An 18,787-nucleotide genomic window follows, 5' to 3' on the forward strand; every position below is an offset into this window, starting at 1 on the left:
TCACATTCAGAACAATTCTAGCTTAGCTTTAAATTCTACCATTAATTTAATGCAAATTTACTTTTAGAGAAATAAATAAAAACACTAAATTGCAAAGACTTTCAGTATGTTTTTAAACCACAAATACCAATCTCAAAAACAGTAGTCTGCTTGTATATTTTAAAGAAACCTATTTTTCATACCCATGAACAAAATGTAATCTTATACTGTTCCCTGGAGCTCTCTCTCGTCGCTTAGAAGCTGCACTTTTTCTTTTTTCTTTGCATTGCTCTTTAAGTTGAGGTAGATCTTCTTTGTAAACCTTTAAGAAAAAGTACACTTGTAAATTAAGAGATTTATAAGAAAAGTGTGTTTCTGAGAATTCACCCACAATCATCACCCACAAAAATGTTATACAGACACTTTTGAAAAAAAGTCTCTAGTAACTGCAGTTGGTGATTTTACATTGCAACTTGGTTTTAAGCTACAACCAAAATTCTTAAAGAACATGCTAGGAATAAGTGAAATCACTTTCTGTGTGTGTTTGACTTAATATTTTGAATGCATCAGATAGTAATAATTCTCATGATCTTGCTCAATTTCTGCAGAGTTCTCACAGCCCTAATTTCTCTGATTTCAGTAGGTCCTGATAAAAGACCTACTTAAACCCTAAGAAGCATTCCAACTCCCATCAAAACTAAAATCGTTACCTGTCGACGATAGGTGATCTGTGTCTCTTGTTCGATTTCAGAGTCCAGCTCTGGAACATCAGACTGATCTGAATCTGATTCATCACTATTAGAATCAACCAGACTCTCTGTCACCAAGAAAACAGAAAATGAAGCAACCTAAATTACAAAACAGGAAATGTTTGAAGTAGCTGCTTAATGTTTCTGATTTGATAATCAATAAAAGTATTAAAAATATGAATACAGTTGATTAATGTTGATGATATAACTCAACATGACTCCAGTGCTCCAGACAATTGCAAATGTATTTTACTTCATACACTGTGAATAATGTACAAGATACAAACACCAATTTACAGACCAGAGATCTTAATAACAGCTGTATCAGTCAGTGGTAGAAACATGTTTTTTTTTCCCAAATATTAAATGCCTATAGACTGTTTTTTTAAAACAAACCAACAAACCCTAACAATTACAATTTTTAAATTATCATCTAAATACTTCCAAATTTTGATCAGATGACAGAACTTTTAAATTTTCCCATTGCACAAGGAACACGATAGTGGTGTGTGTGTGTGGTTTTTTTTTAAACAATGTTTAAAGACTTTAATAAGACTGATCATACATGTAAGGGTATGTGCAAGTATGAGGTCATGCAATCAAGTACTTCAGGCAGCTGCAAAGTTTAAAGAATAACAATTTCATTCAATGGCAATTTTGAATAGCTGTTTCTATATTGGCATTAAACAATTTTATGTAACATCCCCTACATTATAAATTACTTACCCTGGGGTGCTATATGAAGAGAATCCTTCAACTTCCGATCAGGGACAAATTTCCACTGAAAGACAGAATGATCAGCTCCCCCAATGGAAACAACCCACTGGTGATCGTGCGACCATCTGACATTTGTCACATGAGCAGAATGACCAAGATATTTTTTAAACTTTGCTCCTAGAACAAGAACAAAAATCCCTTCCAATACACATGGAATAAATGTTTCAGAAGCACAACAGAAAAAAAAAAAAAAAGAAACACATAAGGCACAACTATAAAAAGCAAGAGATTAGTTATGACACTAATTACTAGTAATTAAGCTAATAATAACAATGCTGATTAACAGCAGTAAAATTTTGTCTTTTTTTTTTTTCTTTTTGAAAACTTGGATTCCATAATATGTGTTTAACTTGTTAGAGAGAGAGAGAAAATACAATAGCCCTGTATGAGGTATACTAAGGAAGATTTTTTCATTTTATGCAATTTATTAGTGTTATTCATTTACCCCACTAACCAAGATTTTGCCAGTTACCATTTCTACGCTGAAAAGATGTCGTTATTTAAATCTTTAAATTTAAATGTTAATATTATATCATTTATATATAGCTTAGTGAAAATACCCCAATCTGTGCTCACAGTACTGGTTCCTGCTTCTATTATTGTGGCATTTGAGTGCTAAGCACTTCTAGCAATTTGTATCATCACACCTTTAGTAGCTTTAGTAATGGTAGTATAACTAGTATAACTGTATCACATTAACTTTTTCACTGGCTCCTGCATAATTACAACACAATGATTAGATCAGTTAGTAAAAAGAAGGTGCTAACAGCACTGTTCAGATTTATAACTCTAGTACAAAATAGGGGATAAAAAGGGAACAAATTCAATTTCCTTATTATTGACAGGTTTTGTTTGTTTGTTTGTTTTTAAGAACATGCGTTTGGATTATCTCAGGTACTGCCTTAGCAGTCTCAGGTTTAAAAATAAGATTGGGAAGATTTAAATTATTGTTATCACCTTTTACACATAGAGTTGAGAAAATTATGGAGGAATATCAGTTGCTTAAAAAAAATCTTTAATAGCACATATTGCTTAAAGACATATCCTAAGACCCAGCAAGATCATCACATGGCTGTAGTCAGCATTAAACATGCAATGCTGCAACTATAATACTCATTTCCTCTTTCAAAAGATAGATATTTGAACTAGTCCCCAGGCAAACTTTTTTTTTTGGTTAAGAAAACACTTATTAAAAACTAAGGCTTGAAGACAGAGATCTACCTCTGGGATCAATGCTTTGTTTTAGTTCAATTCTAATAGTGTCTAGAATGGAGTTCTTCAAACAGCTCTAAAAAAACGAAGTCCTTCTCATCAAACATATGTCATAAAAGATACACTTTTCTCTCTTTTCACTTAGTCATGAACAGTATAAATTAAAAATGATAGACCTTGCTTTAGGCTTTAGTTATAAAAATTTCACTTGAGATCTGTCATTACCCTTCTTAAAATTTTGAGGGAAAATGTGATTTAAACTTCAAATAACACACTGGAACAGTCTGATAACAGACTAAATAGTCTGATCTTCATAGATCCCTTCCAACTGAACTGTTCTGTTTTATTCTAAAACTACTTGAAGACCAAAGCAAAAATACTTAAAAATATAGATCTTATAAAAAAGGTGGATATTGTATCACCTCAAAAATTCTATCAAAAAAGAACCATTTTGCAAAATAAAAGATGCAAAAAACTTTTGATTATTCTATGCAAAATAAAATAAAACACTGTTATAGTTACTATTGCAGTTGCCAATACACCATCTTGTCACTGTTTGTCACCTTTGAGCTCAAACTAAACTACTAAGAATAAATTGGCCATTTATACAATTTCTTATAATATAAATCCAGTTTTCTAAAACTTTTTCTTGAGTAACCAAAATTCATAAATACACATTTAGGAACTAAAAGTATTACCTTTTCTTAGACATGGGTATCGAAAGAGCTTTACTATTCCATAATCGTCAGCTGTAACCATAACTTGCCCAATAAAATTTGCATCCACAGAATTTATATCATTTATATCTGAATATTTGGGCCAAATTCCATTAACTTCAACACCAGAAACACAGGTCCATGATGCCCACTGAACACCTTTCAATTCCTCCTTACTTGTTACTTCCTTTCCACCTAAGAGCAAAATAAAAATGGTGAGTTACAGTTTTAAAGAATGTAAAATTCTGAAAAAAATATTTGAAATAAAATCCAACAGAGTTAAAACCTGGCATTCTAATACTGTCCTGATCTAACCCTATTATGACCAACATTAGTTGTAAAAGCTGCTTGTCAAAGCTACTTAGCAGAAAATCATGGTCGTGGTACTTAGTTTTTATTATTTCTTGGTATCTGCTTGATACTGTGCGACTTTCAAATGTTTACTAAAAATAATACATGTAGCCATTCTAAGATAAAGTATAGAAAAGTAGTGTCCTTGAACTATTCTACAAGCCTAGATTATTTGGAGCAAACACTGAAGAACTCATTTAGATTTGGCCCCAGTAAGTTACTGGCAACAACTTGTCCATGCAAACCTCGTGATGTTCAACAAGGCCAAGTGCAAGGTGCTGCACCCAGGTCAGAGCAATCCCAAGAACAAATAAAAGCTGGGTAGAGAATGGAGCGAGAGCAGCCCAGAGGAGAAAGACCTGGAGTGTTGGTTGATGAGAAGCTCAACATGAGCCAGCAATGTGCGCTTGCAGCCCAGAAACCAACTGTATCCTGTGCTGCATCAAAAGCAACATGGTCAGCAGGGTGACGGAGGTGATTCTCCCCTTCTACTGTGCTCTTGTGACCCCACCTGGAGTGCTGCGTCCAGCTCTGGGGCCCCCAGCACAAGAAGAACATGGACCTGTTGGAGCAAGTCAAGGAAGGTCATGAGGATGATCGTGGGGGCTGGAGTACCTCTCCTGTGACAATAGGAGGAGGGAGTTGGGGTTGTTCTGCCTGGAGAAGAGAAAGCTCCAGGGAGACCTTGCTGTGGCCTTCCAGTACTTCAATGGGGCCTACAAGAAACATGGGAAGGGACGCTTTGTCAGTAAGTGTAGTGATAGGACAAGGCATTTCTTCTATAAGGAAGAAATTCTTCACTATGAGCATGGTGAGGCACTGGAACTGGTTGTTCAGAGAAGCTGTGGATGCCTCATCCCTGGAGGTGTTCAAGGCCAGGCTGGATGGGGCTTTGAGCAACCTGGCCTGGTGGGAGGTGTCCCTGCCCATGGCAGAGAGGTTGGAATTATATTATCTTTAAGGCCCCTTCTAACCCAAACTATTCTACAATAATAACAATTTTATGTGTACATCCTTGTTATTTTACATTATCTGTCTGTAAGATTGTTTCAATCCCACAGAGTTTCATGCAGGAGCATTAGTACTGAGTCAGACCAAAGGCTCATTGTAGTGGGTTTACATGGCAAGGTTGTGGTAGCAGGGGGCCATAGGGGTGGTTTCTGTGAGAAGGATCTAGAAGCTGCCCCATGTTTGGTAAGGGCCCCACTGCTGACCAGAGCCAAGCCAATAAGCGATGTTGTTTTGCACCTCTGTGAGAGCATATTTAAGACAGGGAAAAAAACGCTGCGCCACATAGCAGCTGGGAGAGTGAGAGGAGTGAGGAACAGCCTTGCAGGCTCCAAGGTCAGTGAAGAAGGAGGGGGAAGAGGTGCTCCAGGCGCCAGAGCAGAAGTCCCCTGCGGTCTGTGGTGAAGTAGGCTGTCCCCCTGCAGTCCATGGAGGAGACAACAGTGGAGCAGGTGGACCTGCACCGATGGAGGCTGCCGCCTGTGGAAGACCCCTGCCGGAGCAGATTCCGGGCCGGACCTGTAGCCCGTGGAGAGGAGACCACGCAGAAGCAGGTGACCTGGCAGGAGCTGCTGCCCATGGGGGAGCCAGGTTGGAGCAGTTTTCTCCTGAGGGATGGACCGTGTGGTATGGACCCATATCTGGAGCAGTTCTGGAAGAGCTGCTGCCTGTGGCAAGCCCACGCTGGATCAGTTCATCAAGGACTGTATCCCGTGGGTGGGACCCCACAGCACAGGGGACGAGAGTGACCAAGAAGGAGCAGCAGAGAAGTGCTGTAGACTGACCATAACCCCCATTCCCCCGTTCCCCAGCGCTGCTCAGGGGGAGGAGGTGGAAGAGGGTGGATGGGGGGGAAGGTGCTTTTGGTTTCTTTCCTTTGTTTCTCACTGCTCTAGCTTGTTAGTAATAAGCAATAAATCTTACTATCTCCCTATGCCACGTCTGTTTTGCCCGTTACAATTACTGCGTGATCTTCTTGTCCTTATCTCAACCTTTGAGCCCTTTTCATCATATTTTCTCCCAGTTCCTCTTTGAGGAGGGGGAGTGAGAGAGCGGCTGTGGTGGAGCTCGGCTGCCCACTCAAGCAGAACCACTACACTCATTTAATAATGCTATCTTAAAAGAGAAGAGGAGGAGAAAGAGAGGAAAAAAATAGGAAAATTTCAGCTGCTACATGCTCCTCCAGAAACTGGACAACTCCAGCACACCTTCTTTGAACATCCTTCAGCTCTAATGAAATAACTGCACTCTTTGACAAGGTTTACCTTGTAAGCTCTTCCCGTTACTAATCCATGTAAATGATGACTATTAATACTGGTTATACCCATGATTAGGTCCTACAGATCTCGTATTAGGCAACTCTAAATTCCTTACTCATTTACAATGGAATTTCTTGTGTTACAGGATTCTGATCATTATTTAAAAATATTTAGGAAATTCTTCTAAATCCCCCCCCCCCAAGCCAAAATATTTTATCTATTTACATAAACAGGCTTTCACAAGCACATGTTCTAATTATATCAAGAAATTTCAGGCTGAAAGCTGCCTGTATAACTCCAATTTGTTCCTCCCGTATGTACATATTTGATACAGTCTAATTAAGTTCTCACTTACTATCCTTTCATGTTAGCTTTCTGTCTCATTAAGTATTCAATGCACAAAATATAAGTTGCATATAGAATGAATTAGATGCTTCAACAAAGAATCAGAAAAGACTCCATGGAACTATGAATAATGTACAGCGCAAAGTAAATATTGTATAACAAATGAAGGGGCAATGCAGTAAGTAATGGTAATAAAAATCACAAATTATTAAATACAAAAAGCATGAGTGGGGAAAATATAGAATGGAATTACGGAAGTGTATATACACAGAAAAAAAAAAGCACAACACAACAAAAAAAACAACAAATCAAACCTTGTGGCAAACACTGCCCTTGGCTTATTACAACTATTATCTACTTAAATTTGAAGATTTAAGACATGTACTACGTGCATGTCCTCTGCAGAAGAAATTGTCTTAATCAAAACTGTTTCAAGTTCAGACAATGTTGTATTGAAAATACTTACAATAGTGGTGTTGTTACATATTTTGAATCTGAAAACTATTATTTTAATATACTATTTAACATTGCAATTTTCTTTAATAGTCCCCTGCCATGAAACAGAAAAAAAAAAAAACATTTGAACTTTCATGATCAGAACACTACCCAGCTAAATATCATTGTGATTATTTTATTCATTTTGAAGGCTATATGATTGAATTGTACATGTATCACAGCTTTGGTATTTCTTTTGTTTCCGGAGAAGAATTCCTATCATTGCAGTATCGTTACAATAGGTACTCTTATTTTCTTCAGAGTAACTTACTCCTGTTATGTTTCCAAGTTAATTTGAATTTGGTTCCTACCTACTACAAATTTTTCACTGCAGAAGCTGTGGTAAACTACATTCCACAACTCTACCACAGATATAGTCCTGGAAAACCAGATTACTCTTCGGAGACACCATATATTGATTTTTCCATATATTTTAAAAAACATACAGTGCAAGCAAAAGATAATCCATTTAATACGTAAGTTCAATAAGTGCAATGGTATTAACTTAAGCAAAATTTAATTTGAATGTAAGACTTCTTTATTTTTCTAAGAAAGTGAGAGCAAAGATTTACTTTGGAGAAATAAAATGAATTTTAAGTCAGCATCTTTACCATGCAGCATCAATAAAAAAAGAGTAAACGTTTAAGGATAAAAATATTTAAGTAACTTTGGCAGAAAATGCTATCCTTATTCAAATAAAGCAAATCCTTGTACAGATTTACCAAAAAAAATCTTAATAATCCAATGCTTTGAACCAGGATTAAGCTTTTTTTTTTTTTTTTTTTTTAATCAAACTACTATACATTCTGATATTTGCAACAAATATCATAAAGGCAACTTGAAATCTTACTTGGCATCCTATAAAAAAGTCTCTTCCCATTGCCATCATTGGTCTGTAAGTATTTACTGTCTGAAGACCAATCCATATGAGTGATGAAACTTAAAGATCCGATACATTCTCCAATTTTCTTGTATCGCTGAACAACACCATATATATCCACAGAGCTGTCATTGGAACCAACAGCTAGGAAATTCCCATCTGGTGAATATTTCAGTTCATGAATAGCTTCTTTCCTGTCTTTGATATGAACAACCTCAGTCATATCTCTGTAGTATGAAAGAAAGCATGTCATAAGTATAGAAAAGCCTTAATACTGTCAAGATCCCAGTTGTAAAAAAATAAAATAAAATAAAATAAAATAAAATAAAATAATTAGAACAATTAAGTGAGCTATCATATGTGCAAACACAGCACTAAAAAAACTTCGTAGAACACTGCCATTCTTTCTAAAATACCAGTGTACTCTTGCAAATGTGTTGTTACAGAAAGCCTCTGCCATATTTTTACATGTAAATTTAAGTAATCTGAGCATTCTTAGTAATTTAAAAACAAATTTAAGTTTCCTTGGGTGTGTCTGCTACATGGTAAAAACATATACAATTTATAAAAGCAGTTAGATAACATGCTTGAAAGAGTTAAGATATCTATTCTCAATTTTTGTAACCTACCTGACTCGAAGCACGGTGAAAGAGCCATCCTTCATTCCAAGAGCAAGATGGATTCCATCAGTACTAACTGCTGCACACCGAATGGGTTCCTCCATGTTGCACCGGGCAATCAGAGCATGATCTATTAAACTCCAGATTCTAAAATAATGATTACAAATACAAAGAGTGGTTTGTAACTGTGTGATAGATAGCATGAAGCCTGCAATTTCAGAACACTGGACACGGTAGTGTCCCATTTTATAAATATATACATTAATAAATATCCACAAGGAACACCTAAGACAGATGAATGAGTTTTGCATATAAAAAAGAATAATCTTACATGTAATGGTGAGAGATTCTACATGTATAATTATGAAATGCAGAAACAGGTTAATTTTGTCATTCTGAATATAAAAGTAATGATGTCATATGTTAAGACATACTTGTAGATGATTTTGAAAGTTCAGCTATTTTGTTAATTATTTTAGCTAAAAAAGATAAAGAACAGTTAAAGACTTCACAGACTAAACATAGCCTTTCTTATTAGCAAAGCATCACTCGTAAGTCCCTACATATACCTAGGTAATATTATAAAATCAAAGTTGTTATTACAAAGTATGCTACATCTACCATTGACAACATATATCTGGCACCCTAGAGTAGAATTTTAGTATTCCTGATTCAACTATTATTTTGATTAACCATGCTAAATTTAAATACTTAATAAAAATACCACAAAATTTAATTTCTAAGAAAGAAGGAAAAAAGGCATTTTTGACAAAAAAGGTGAACTTGTAAATGAGTAATTAATTTACTGTGTGTTTTTTTTTTTTTCCCAGAAAATGGATTCTATTTAATATGTATGTATAAGCTTAATGCAACCCTCAAGCTAAAAGTTAATTCTCATCATTTTAAGAGTGAAAATTATAAGTCTCTACTGTAGTTTTTCATCCAAGTGTAACTTATGAATGCCTAACATAATTCCTGGGGAAAAAAAAAACAAAACAACACAATGGGATGCTTGTGTACAACGAAGAGTACATTACATTAAATTAAACGGAATTTGTTAAACTTCTGTACGTTTCATAATTTTTGTTAACTATAAATTTTGATTTTATTATTATTAGAGAGCTCTAATGTCATGCTCTATAACTTCACTGGTTTAGATGCACTTTAGGTGCCAATGATATTAAAATGCATCACAATTACATTATCTAGAAAATGAGTGGTTTGTACCAAACCGCATGCAGATAAAAAAAAAAAAAATTCAACCTGACTGATCGATCATCGCTTCCAGTCATTGCTAATGGTTTTGTAGGATGGACAGCCAAAGCCCACAGCTCTCCTTCACAGTGCCCCTGCATTATCAGGAAGGGCTTATTACGCTCATGCACCACAATTTCAAAAATCTCACTGTCTTGTGTCCCAACAAGTATATGGTCTCCTCTCCAGCAAACACTTCTTACAGACAGACCTGTAAAAGTAAGAGATTGTTTCTGAGAGGAATGTCCTGTGATTCTGTGAAAACAGGTAACATAACACAATAAAACATGGAGAAACATAAAATCAAGAAAATGCCATGAAGCACCCATACATCTCTTACTCCCCCATTTATTCCCTGTACCTATTCCACATCATATACCACTGCTGCTGGAACATTAACTTTTCAAAACTAGTATTTAAGAATAGTCAATCATAAGCCTTTTTTAATAAAGTAAACATAACCACTTCTTGTATACCAAGTTCTCTGACAGAGGAAGACAATACTGACCTTTGCATCTCAAAGTCTGAATGTAATGCCATTAAATTTCAAAAATAGGTAACAATAGGTAACAAAAATAGAAATTACAATTTCTGATCAACTCTTGGGTCCATATAACTACCTGAATGAATTTCAATTATGTAAGTGCAAAAGCATCAGTGTATCATATATTAGATATGATAGCCAAAAAGCCTGATACTTTCCAGCTTGTTTCTAAGATGCTACCCCTAAAGCAAATCCTTGTAATATCTTAGTATCTGATTTCCGACACCCCTCACACCAAAATAATAAAAACAGAACTCAATGGAACAATATATAAAAGTGTTGAAAAAGGGTTTATGATGGAATTTAACATGCATTTTTGAACAACTGAATTACTTTGCAGGTTTACAGTGGAGCTGAGTACTCACAAACTGCACTTATTGTGGATAAGGTTGTGGATAATAAAATGAAAGTTAGGATAGCAGTATGTGGAGAACTCAATCTTAGACCCCCCAATATGCACCTTTTAAAGCAGGTTGTAACTATTACAATCTGATAGTGTAAGTCAATTTTGCCAATTCCAGCTCTAGATAAATAGATGGAAGAGAGAATTACATTAGGCATTGCTACCAAAACACTGACTTTTTTGAAGGGCAGGTCAAGAATGACCTTTGATAAATTACTGTGGAGTAAAAGGGAGAGAAAATTATACCTATCAAATGAGAGAAGTGAATACTGTATGAGTTGATGTCTGAAAAAAATATTTTTGACTGTGTAAAGGTAAAAGAAGAACCTTATGTTTTTAAAATTACGTAGAAGAAAAATTGCAAGGCTCAGAAACAGAGTTCAAATGAATGTTTGGTTCAGCAGCCCAGTCTGTTTTAACTGCATTGGTGTTTTAATTCTGACAAAGTAAAGGCTCCTGACTGTGCCTACTTACCATGCTTTGCATCACAGGACAGCCATCAAATACACAGTAAGAGTACTTCCATATGAAACAGAACTGAAAGATGCTCAAGGTTTTGTAGGATGGACAGCCTCAGTACACTCCAACTGATATGTTGTCCATAATGTCCACTGAATCAGACTAGAGATAATGCCCTTCAAACACTCACTGAAATGATATTATGCTAATCAAGGCCTCTGCACCAACTGTTTTGGTTTACAGACTTGTTCATATTGTGCTGCACTGGTGAGTATAGCACCCTACCATTCAGCCCTAAGATCTAAACATTTTATATTGACATTTTATTTCTATATTGCTCTACAGTGTTTAAAAAAAATCAAGAATGAAATAACCAGAATCTTTGATGAAGAATGATTAAGAGATCTGTTTTACTAATCTGGAACTTTTTAGTGGAAGGAGATATTTTGAAATACAATTTGACTATTTGGAGATATATTTAGAGTCAATTAATTACTATGAGCCATTCAGAGAGATATGGAATGTGAGGAACTTGAATTTCATTCACAGATGAAATTACCAACAGATAAGAGTATAGAAGCAGCCGAAAATGCAAGGAAGAAAATGTGTAGGATGACAGATCATAAAGGCAGTCCTCAAAATAATATAAGAAAGAAAAATCATATATGCAAAAGACCAAAGGAAAAGAAAATGGAAATTATGAAAGATATGACTTTAGAACAAGTCATTAGCTGTGCTATGTACATTTCACAAGTCAAGAAAAATGAAAGTGGAGTTCTTATAATTGATGAATCAAAGGAATCAAAAGAGTTCATAGCAAATGACTGTTCCATAGAAAGCAGAAGAAATGATGTGGAGTGGAGAACAAGTTTGAAAGAATGAAATGAAATGTAACTTTCAACTACATGCAATAGATCTGAGAAACAGCAGCTGAGCAAGTTTAAAAGCCAAAATTTCTTATGTATGTGAACAGGTCTGTCTTTCTCTTCCTCCTGCTCCAATAGTATTTTCCCAAATTTTTGGCTTCGTGATAATTTCCTTGGCAAATATCAAGTCACTGATATGTTTTATGGTTCCTCAAATTACAGGAAATTTTATGCATGCAAAGGTTCACAAGTGTACTGCCAGACTTATCACTGAAGATACACTTTTAGAGAATTGAAAACTTTTTAACAAAAGTTTCATGATTTCCTAATAGCAGTCACTGCTATACTAGGTATTTATACCTGTTGTTAAAATAAACAGATACCTGGTTTTGTTATGGACCTAAAGGAGTTACAGTTAAATAAAACACTAAGAGAGAGAAAGTATCTACAAACAGATTGTTTTGAAGGGAAAATATAAATTAAATATAAATTAAAAATATAAATTAAAAATAACAGAAATGAGAGATGCATCTATATTAGTATCATTTTGAATATGAGACACAAAAGCAGAAAAGTTTCATTTCAAAATGTATTCAATAATGTACAAATTCACTTAGGAGATACTCCAGATCTGCTAAATTGATTTTAAGAACGTTAAATTAATTGGGTGATAGAGTACTGAAAGACAGAAATGCAGGTGAAGGCAAACATTTTTCCTTTACTTTTGACAAATGCATTAATGTACTAAATATATTATAAACTAGATTACTCTGTCAAATTCAAAGGGGTGAGCCAATTTATAAATGTTACTGAGAAACATTAGACTTTAACAGAAACTTAATACAATAAAAACAACAAATTCTGATTTACTTTTTTGAAATAAGTCTGTCAGACTAGACAGAAACTGTAATGATTATCCAAAATTGTCAGTTAAGCACTGATTTAAAAAAAATATTGCACAGAAAAAAATAAATGTATCTTTCTAAAGTAAGAGAAGAATAAATGAACACATTTGTCTTTTGATTTGAGACTGAAGAGATTATTTCTCTTAAATTGTCTCAGTCATGACAAAGTCACGGTACCCGAGGGCATTTAAAATGGAATGTACTTCATCTTGCTGGAAGATTTCACAATCTCAGTGGGAATGTCAAATGAGTTACAGAATACACATATTTAACTCTGCTTGTAATCAGTTATTTATTGCCAATGATGTATCTGATTGTCATGAGACATTCTACTGCATCGTCAAATACTCAGCAAGATGTTAGAAAACAGAAAAGTGACTGGGGGAAAAGAAACCAAATGCCTATGTAAGCAGTATTATACATGACAGTAATGCTTCAGAGCAAGCAATTCCCAAGCTAAAAGTTAATTATATTGTTTTTCTGCTTACTAGAGCACTGATATCTAGAACACCACTAACAAAACATGCCTTGGACTGCTAGATACGAAATTTTAGCATGACATAAACTCTAAATTGAAGTTAGAGGTCATTGAAGTTAGCAGAGTTCTAAGTACTACAAAGCTGTAGATTACTTCCAAATAGGTGTTTTTTTTTTTTTTTTTTCCTGAAAATATGGATAAATAGACAATTTCTGCATTCTGCTGTTTTTCATTGCAGCATCTTTTCTAAATTTTCTTGCTTCATTACTCTTCCTTGTTAAAATTGCTGTGCTATAGAACAGGTATGCATTTTATTGGCTTACATGTATTTACAACTTCTTAGTACATAGCATGCTGTAGAGTAACTTTGAAGGGCTACGTGATCTTCATATTAATAGGCTTCATCAAAACAAAGCATTTCTTATCTTGAAAACTGTACATAAAAGCATCTATGATCCCTCCATTTATTTATTTATTTATTTTAAATAAAGTCTTTTCTTGTTCAAAACACTGGAAAATTTCCAACCTATGGAACACTGAAAGTGACAACATTCTTCTTACCCTTATATCCCTGGTCTGTTTCCCTGAGATCAATCACAGTAATTGGTTTAAAATTTAAATCCCACAAGCGAACACAGCCATCCCTGCCACCAGTGGCAAACCCCTCTTCACACGCATTCATGCTGAAAATTCCTGCCTGAAGAGAGAAGAAAATTATTTGTAATATATACAGATCAGAGAGACCAATATGGAAAGTGGAACTCTTCTCCTATTGTCCTCCTACCTGTTATGCTATTGAAAATTGCCTAAGAAATGCAACTAATACAAGTTTTAAATAGGAAAGAGACAGAATTGGAAACACAAACCTTAAAAGAATTTTTAATAGCACGGGTTTTCATGAAAGCTGCGAAGGAACTAAAAATAACACAAAGGAATTCAAAAGGTTCTGATTCATGGCAACTGAAGTAACCATTTTTGTCTTTCTATTCAAGACAGTAAGTAAGGAACCTATACAAAACAAAACACACTCTCAGATTACATTAATTCAGCTGAGGGTTGAACAGATGCTAACGTACTATCAGAAACTGAGTTACTTGCCAAAATGAGCGCTCTAACACAAGGGAAAAATACACTAGTTTAACAGTACATCCAGAATTAAACTGAAGGAAAGCAGTTCAAAAGTCTGACAGTTTGCAAATTTATCTTAATTTCCTTTTGTCATAAGCTAGGTAATTAAATACAGTCAATAATAAGAAAAATTAGGTATCTGTACAGAAATCTGATAGTTTAAACATCATATCCTTTTTCTTTAAAAATTGATAACCTATTTTCATAGACTGGACTTCACAAACATTATCATGATTCGCCACTACAAACTCCTACAACAACCATGTACTACTTCAAGTTAATTCCTTTTACGGTAAATCTGTGCAAGTTTATCATGCACACAAGTGCTTTACTTTTGAAGATACAGACTACAGTACTGAACTGATCAAGTACTTTTTGTCCACCTAACTCAAAACCCACACAATTTTTGGTTTGCAACAAACAGTAAATTAAGAAAATTGTTTCAATACTGCTTTCATTCTGATAATGATGACAGCGATGATCGTAGTGATGTTGCGTATCTCTAGAAAGTTTAGCTTCATTCCTCTTTCCTTAAGGCAGGATCCAACTCCCCCAAATGTCAGATTTCCAATCTCCGTTAGGAAACAACATTTTTCCTAACACATTCTCCTAAGCTTACTTTGATAAATGTTTTTTTCAGCAAAGAAGGAGTCAGGAACATGTATTCCACATATTATTAAAATAAAGTTACCATATTCCATACATCCACTAATAACAAACATACTGCAACGTATTATCCAAATATCAAATACACATATATTTTTTTGTTCATGTACATAAACAATTCACCACCAGGCAAACTTATTTTTGTAAGTATTTAATGCATTGCATTAAGCAAGATTACTGCTAGGACAACTTTGGCTAATAAACCTATAAAAAGTTTTAAAATAGTTCTGCATTTATTGAAAGTATTTTATATTCAGCTACGACAAATGCGAATAGGAAAGCACTGAAAATTATGGAAGGAAAATCTGTCTCCATAACTACTGTCCAAAAGAAGATAAAACAACTAATAATAGACATAAATTCTCTATAATATAGTTCCGAATTTTCAATTCTGTAAAGGAATAAAAGCAAACTTCCAATAGCTTCCTTGGTTGGGGTTTACATTTTACAGCAGTGAGTACAGCATCCTCAGAAGTGAAAGCAATTTTCAAAGGAGAGACGCTTTTGAAGCCAAGCAAAGTGAAACACAAAACTAATTAGAATCCAGTGTTGCGGCTTCTGACAACTTCCAGGTTCGTGTAACTACTCTCTCCTACCAACCTGTGCTTTCTTCACCAATTATAATTAAACAAAATACCAGAATGTGCCATAGTGAAATATGGACTGTGTTTGCTTCTCTAGCATTAGGTAACAACGATATGACTGTTTCAGAAGTTGAGAAAAACTGAAAATATAGATCTTTCTCAGCTTTTGCAAGGAAAGCATATTATTGCTAAAATGTTAAATGACAATCAAAACTGAGAGACCTAGGTGACAGAACTCAGTTTTCTGACATGTAACATCCACCCTCAAGATACTGACTTCTAAGACAAGATGTATTTTCAGAAGTAGTATGTGCAATTTTTAAGTCATAAGCAGATTAGAAGGCTAACTCCCATATCTCTAACATTCTGTAAATCCTCTTTCTTTCTTTAGAAGCCTAAAGATTTTTCAAAATACAACCCAAACTCTATTTGTTTCTCTGTGTCTCTGTTTTACTGCATTAACCTTTTAGCGTCATTGAGCAAATATAAGGGTGGAGGAATTTGGGCTTATTTTGTACCATATAATCAATTTTGCCCACGTTTTGGCATATATAAATCTTTTAAAGCTCTTTTTGGAATGCAATCTTGATAATAGAATTATTCTTTTTTTCTAATTAACTCCTTCTAAAATCCATGGCTTAATTAGTCCATCTTAAAAAAAGAATCAGACATTTGGCAATGTGGGAAGCTGGCTAAATGTTCTGAAGATAAGATCAAGTGGATCCAGGATTAATCTGTTTTCCATTTCACAGAATATCCTTATCTTGAAAAGGACATACTGGTTGCCAAGGAGATTTGGCAGATGTTGTGCTTGCTCAATCTCTTGAAATGCAACAGGACATCCTCATTTCAGTGTATGTGCCACTGGAATAGTAGAATTTGATGAAAACTAGAAAAAAGGTCCCTTATTGTGGTAACTGTAAATATCTAATGGAGGAAGCTGAGCTTAGCTACTTAGCTATTTAATTGTTAGGCCCATTCTTAGGGGAGAAAAGACAGATTCTTTATTCTGGTAGCTCAGCTAGTCATCATTCTTCCACTATATCTTTCCTTTTAGGAACTGTCAGGATTATTAATGTAAAGCAACTTTGGAGTCTTCAAGTTTCTCTTAATCTTTCAGTCCGTAATTGTCATTAATGTAATTTGGGTCTTGATGGTCACTAGTCTCCCAGCAGTAATGAGGCAAACAATTGCACTGACTTTGTTTGTTCTTAGTAAATACTGTGAGCAAATAGGATTGCTTGTGCATCTGAATCAAAATAGAAGTCGCCCATCTTAAAAAGTTACAAAGTTTGCCATATGGATCATCCTCTTCTGTTACTGATTTTTCATTACACTTCCTAATGAATGGGAAAATTCTGGAAATAAATTAATCAGCAGTCTTCTCAGAATGCAAAATATTTCCAACTGTTCCAGCATAACCTGCTGGTATTACATCTGTGTTCCCTCAAATTGGAAAAGAGAAATTAATAAGAGCAAACAAAAAAATAAATCCCCAGATAGACCAGAAATGATACTTGAGAGATGGAGAAGTACAAGCACTTGTCACAAATTTGATCTCTACTGCATGAATATTTTCCCACTGCTTGTATCCAAGAAATTCGCAACGGTGAGGTACCCTCAGGCTTCCTACTGCTTTTGGACCTGTCTTGCCTCCAATGAACAAAAGTCAATTATTAATTTATCTAAATTCAGACATTTATATAAAATCCACCACACTAGTTCTAACTACACAATTCCTAAACACATGTAACTGCAGTTAGCTGTAATTAGGACCAAGCATTCATATGGAAAAAAAGTGATTAGTACAAGCAATCACGTGGAAACTTCAAGCATGCTCAAAAAGCAATTGGCTTCTGAGCAATACAGAGAACAGAAACATTTTGCCTGCTCGGCACTTCCTTTTTAGTCCTAAATACAATTCAGGACGCATACACTAACATATAAAGCAGGATATATATTGGGCACTTACTCTAAGACATAGTCTCTCCTACTATATACTGCACAGTAAGTGGATGGATTGCAAATATTTTAAGTTGGCATTTACAAAGGAGAGCCATTACTGGAATGGAATCTTCATATCTAACAAATTATCCATACCATAGTTGAAGAATGGGCATATTACTCTAAGAAAAAATAAATAGTTGTCTATATGCCTTTCATTAGCTGAAATAAGTGGACAGTTACATTCAAATTCATGACCAGCCTAAACAGTAGGGGAAAAATACTGCATGACTTAATGTATTGGTACATGATACCAGCTTAAAACCATTCATTTAAGTTCATTATATTGTTTCCATCTATATTTAATCAGTGTTCAGCCAGCTGACATAGGTGTGCAATAGTTCTAACAGGGTGCCTGTTATTTAACCTCAAGCCTGTTATTTAACCTCAGTTTCTGACATCAATCCACACAACTTTAATGTGTACCTCTGAAACACTATCTCAAAATAAATTATTCAGCTGCTGAGAAAGCATCTTATGTACATTTACTATGCTAGGCAAAAGTATAGCACACAAGAAACTTTAAAGCATGCAGTGTTTTTAAACAAGCATAATATTTTGTTTTAATACTTGTGTAACTTCTTGTGTCTATATTTCAGGTACTTGATAATCATGGACTACCCTGAATTTAGAACCTCTAAAATGAATTAAAAATAGCAGATTCTATAGTCTGTTGGTTACATTGGTACAAAATATAACATCTGATAAAAGATTTTAAGCCAGAATATATATCGTTAATTTTTCAGAATCAGATGGACTGTCTACAAATAACCTCCTGTAGTCCCAAATGGCACACTAATGCCAATGAATTTTCATATATTTTCATGTTGCCTTGTTTTTTCACTCCCTTTTAAAACTTTCACTATTATTAATATTTAGGGGAGATCTGCAAAACAACAATTCCACAATTTCCCACTGTGATACAGTACTCCCCACACATCCATTTTGTGCCTCTTCAGCCCTGCTCAATTCCATCTTTTCCTACCTTTCACTCCTACTTCTATATTCAGTGAACTCTGCAGTCCTTTTCCAACTAATTCTGCAGTCATTCAAACACGTCCTTTGCACGTTAGAGTTCTTAGTATTGCTGTAACAGAAGACAGAT

At 34.8% G+C, this 18,787-nt stretch overlaps 1 protein-coding gene across 2 annotated transcripts in view; it reads right to left on the bottom strand.

The window, feature by feature from the left end:
* EML5 (EMAP like 5) overlaps positions 1–18,787 on the bottom strand; it is a gene marked incomplete at its 5' end in the record, with an annotated part of 100,225 nt that overhangs the window by 52,348 nt on the left and 29,090 nt on the right. For both annotated transcript variants that reach the window (XM_084286969.1, XM_084286968.1), the window contains 8 exons: positions 183–301; positions 690–796; positions 1,455–1,622; positions 3,416–3,628; positions 7,742–7,998; positions 8,401–8,538; positions 9,655–9,856; positions 13,862–13,997. In XM_084286969.1, coding sequence (XP_084143095.1) covers positions 183–301; positions 690–796; positions 1,455–1,622; positions 3,416–3,628; positions 7,742–7,998; positions 8,401–8,538; positions 9,655–9,856; positions 13,862–13,997 — 1,340 coding nt within the window. The remainder of the gene's footprint in view (positions 1–182; positions 302–689; positions 797–1,454; positions 1,623–3,415; positions 3,629–7,741; positions 7,999–8,400; positions 8,539–9,654; positions 9,857–13,861; positions 13,998–18,787) is intronic.

Source organism: Netta rufina, assembly GCF_964035555.1.
Source record: "Netta rufina genome assembly, chromosome: 5".
NCBI classification, from domain to species: domain Eukaryota; kingdom Metazoa; phylum Chordata; class Aves; order Anseriformes; family Anatidae; genus Netta; species Netta rufina.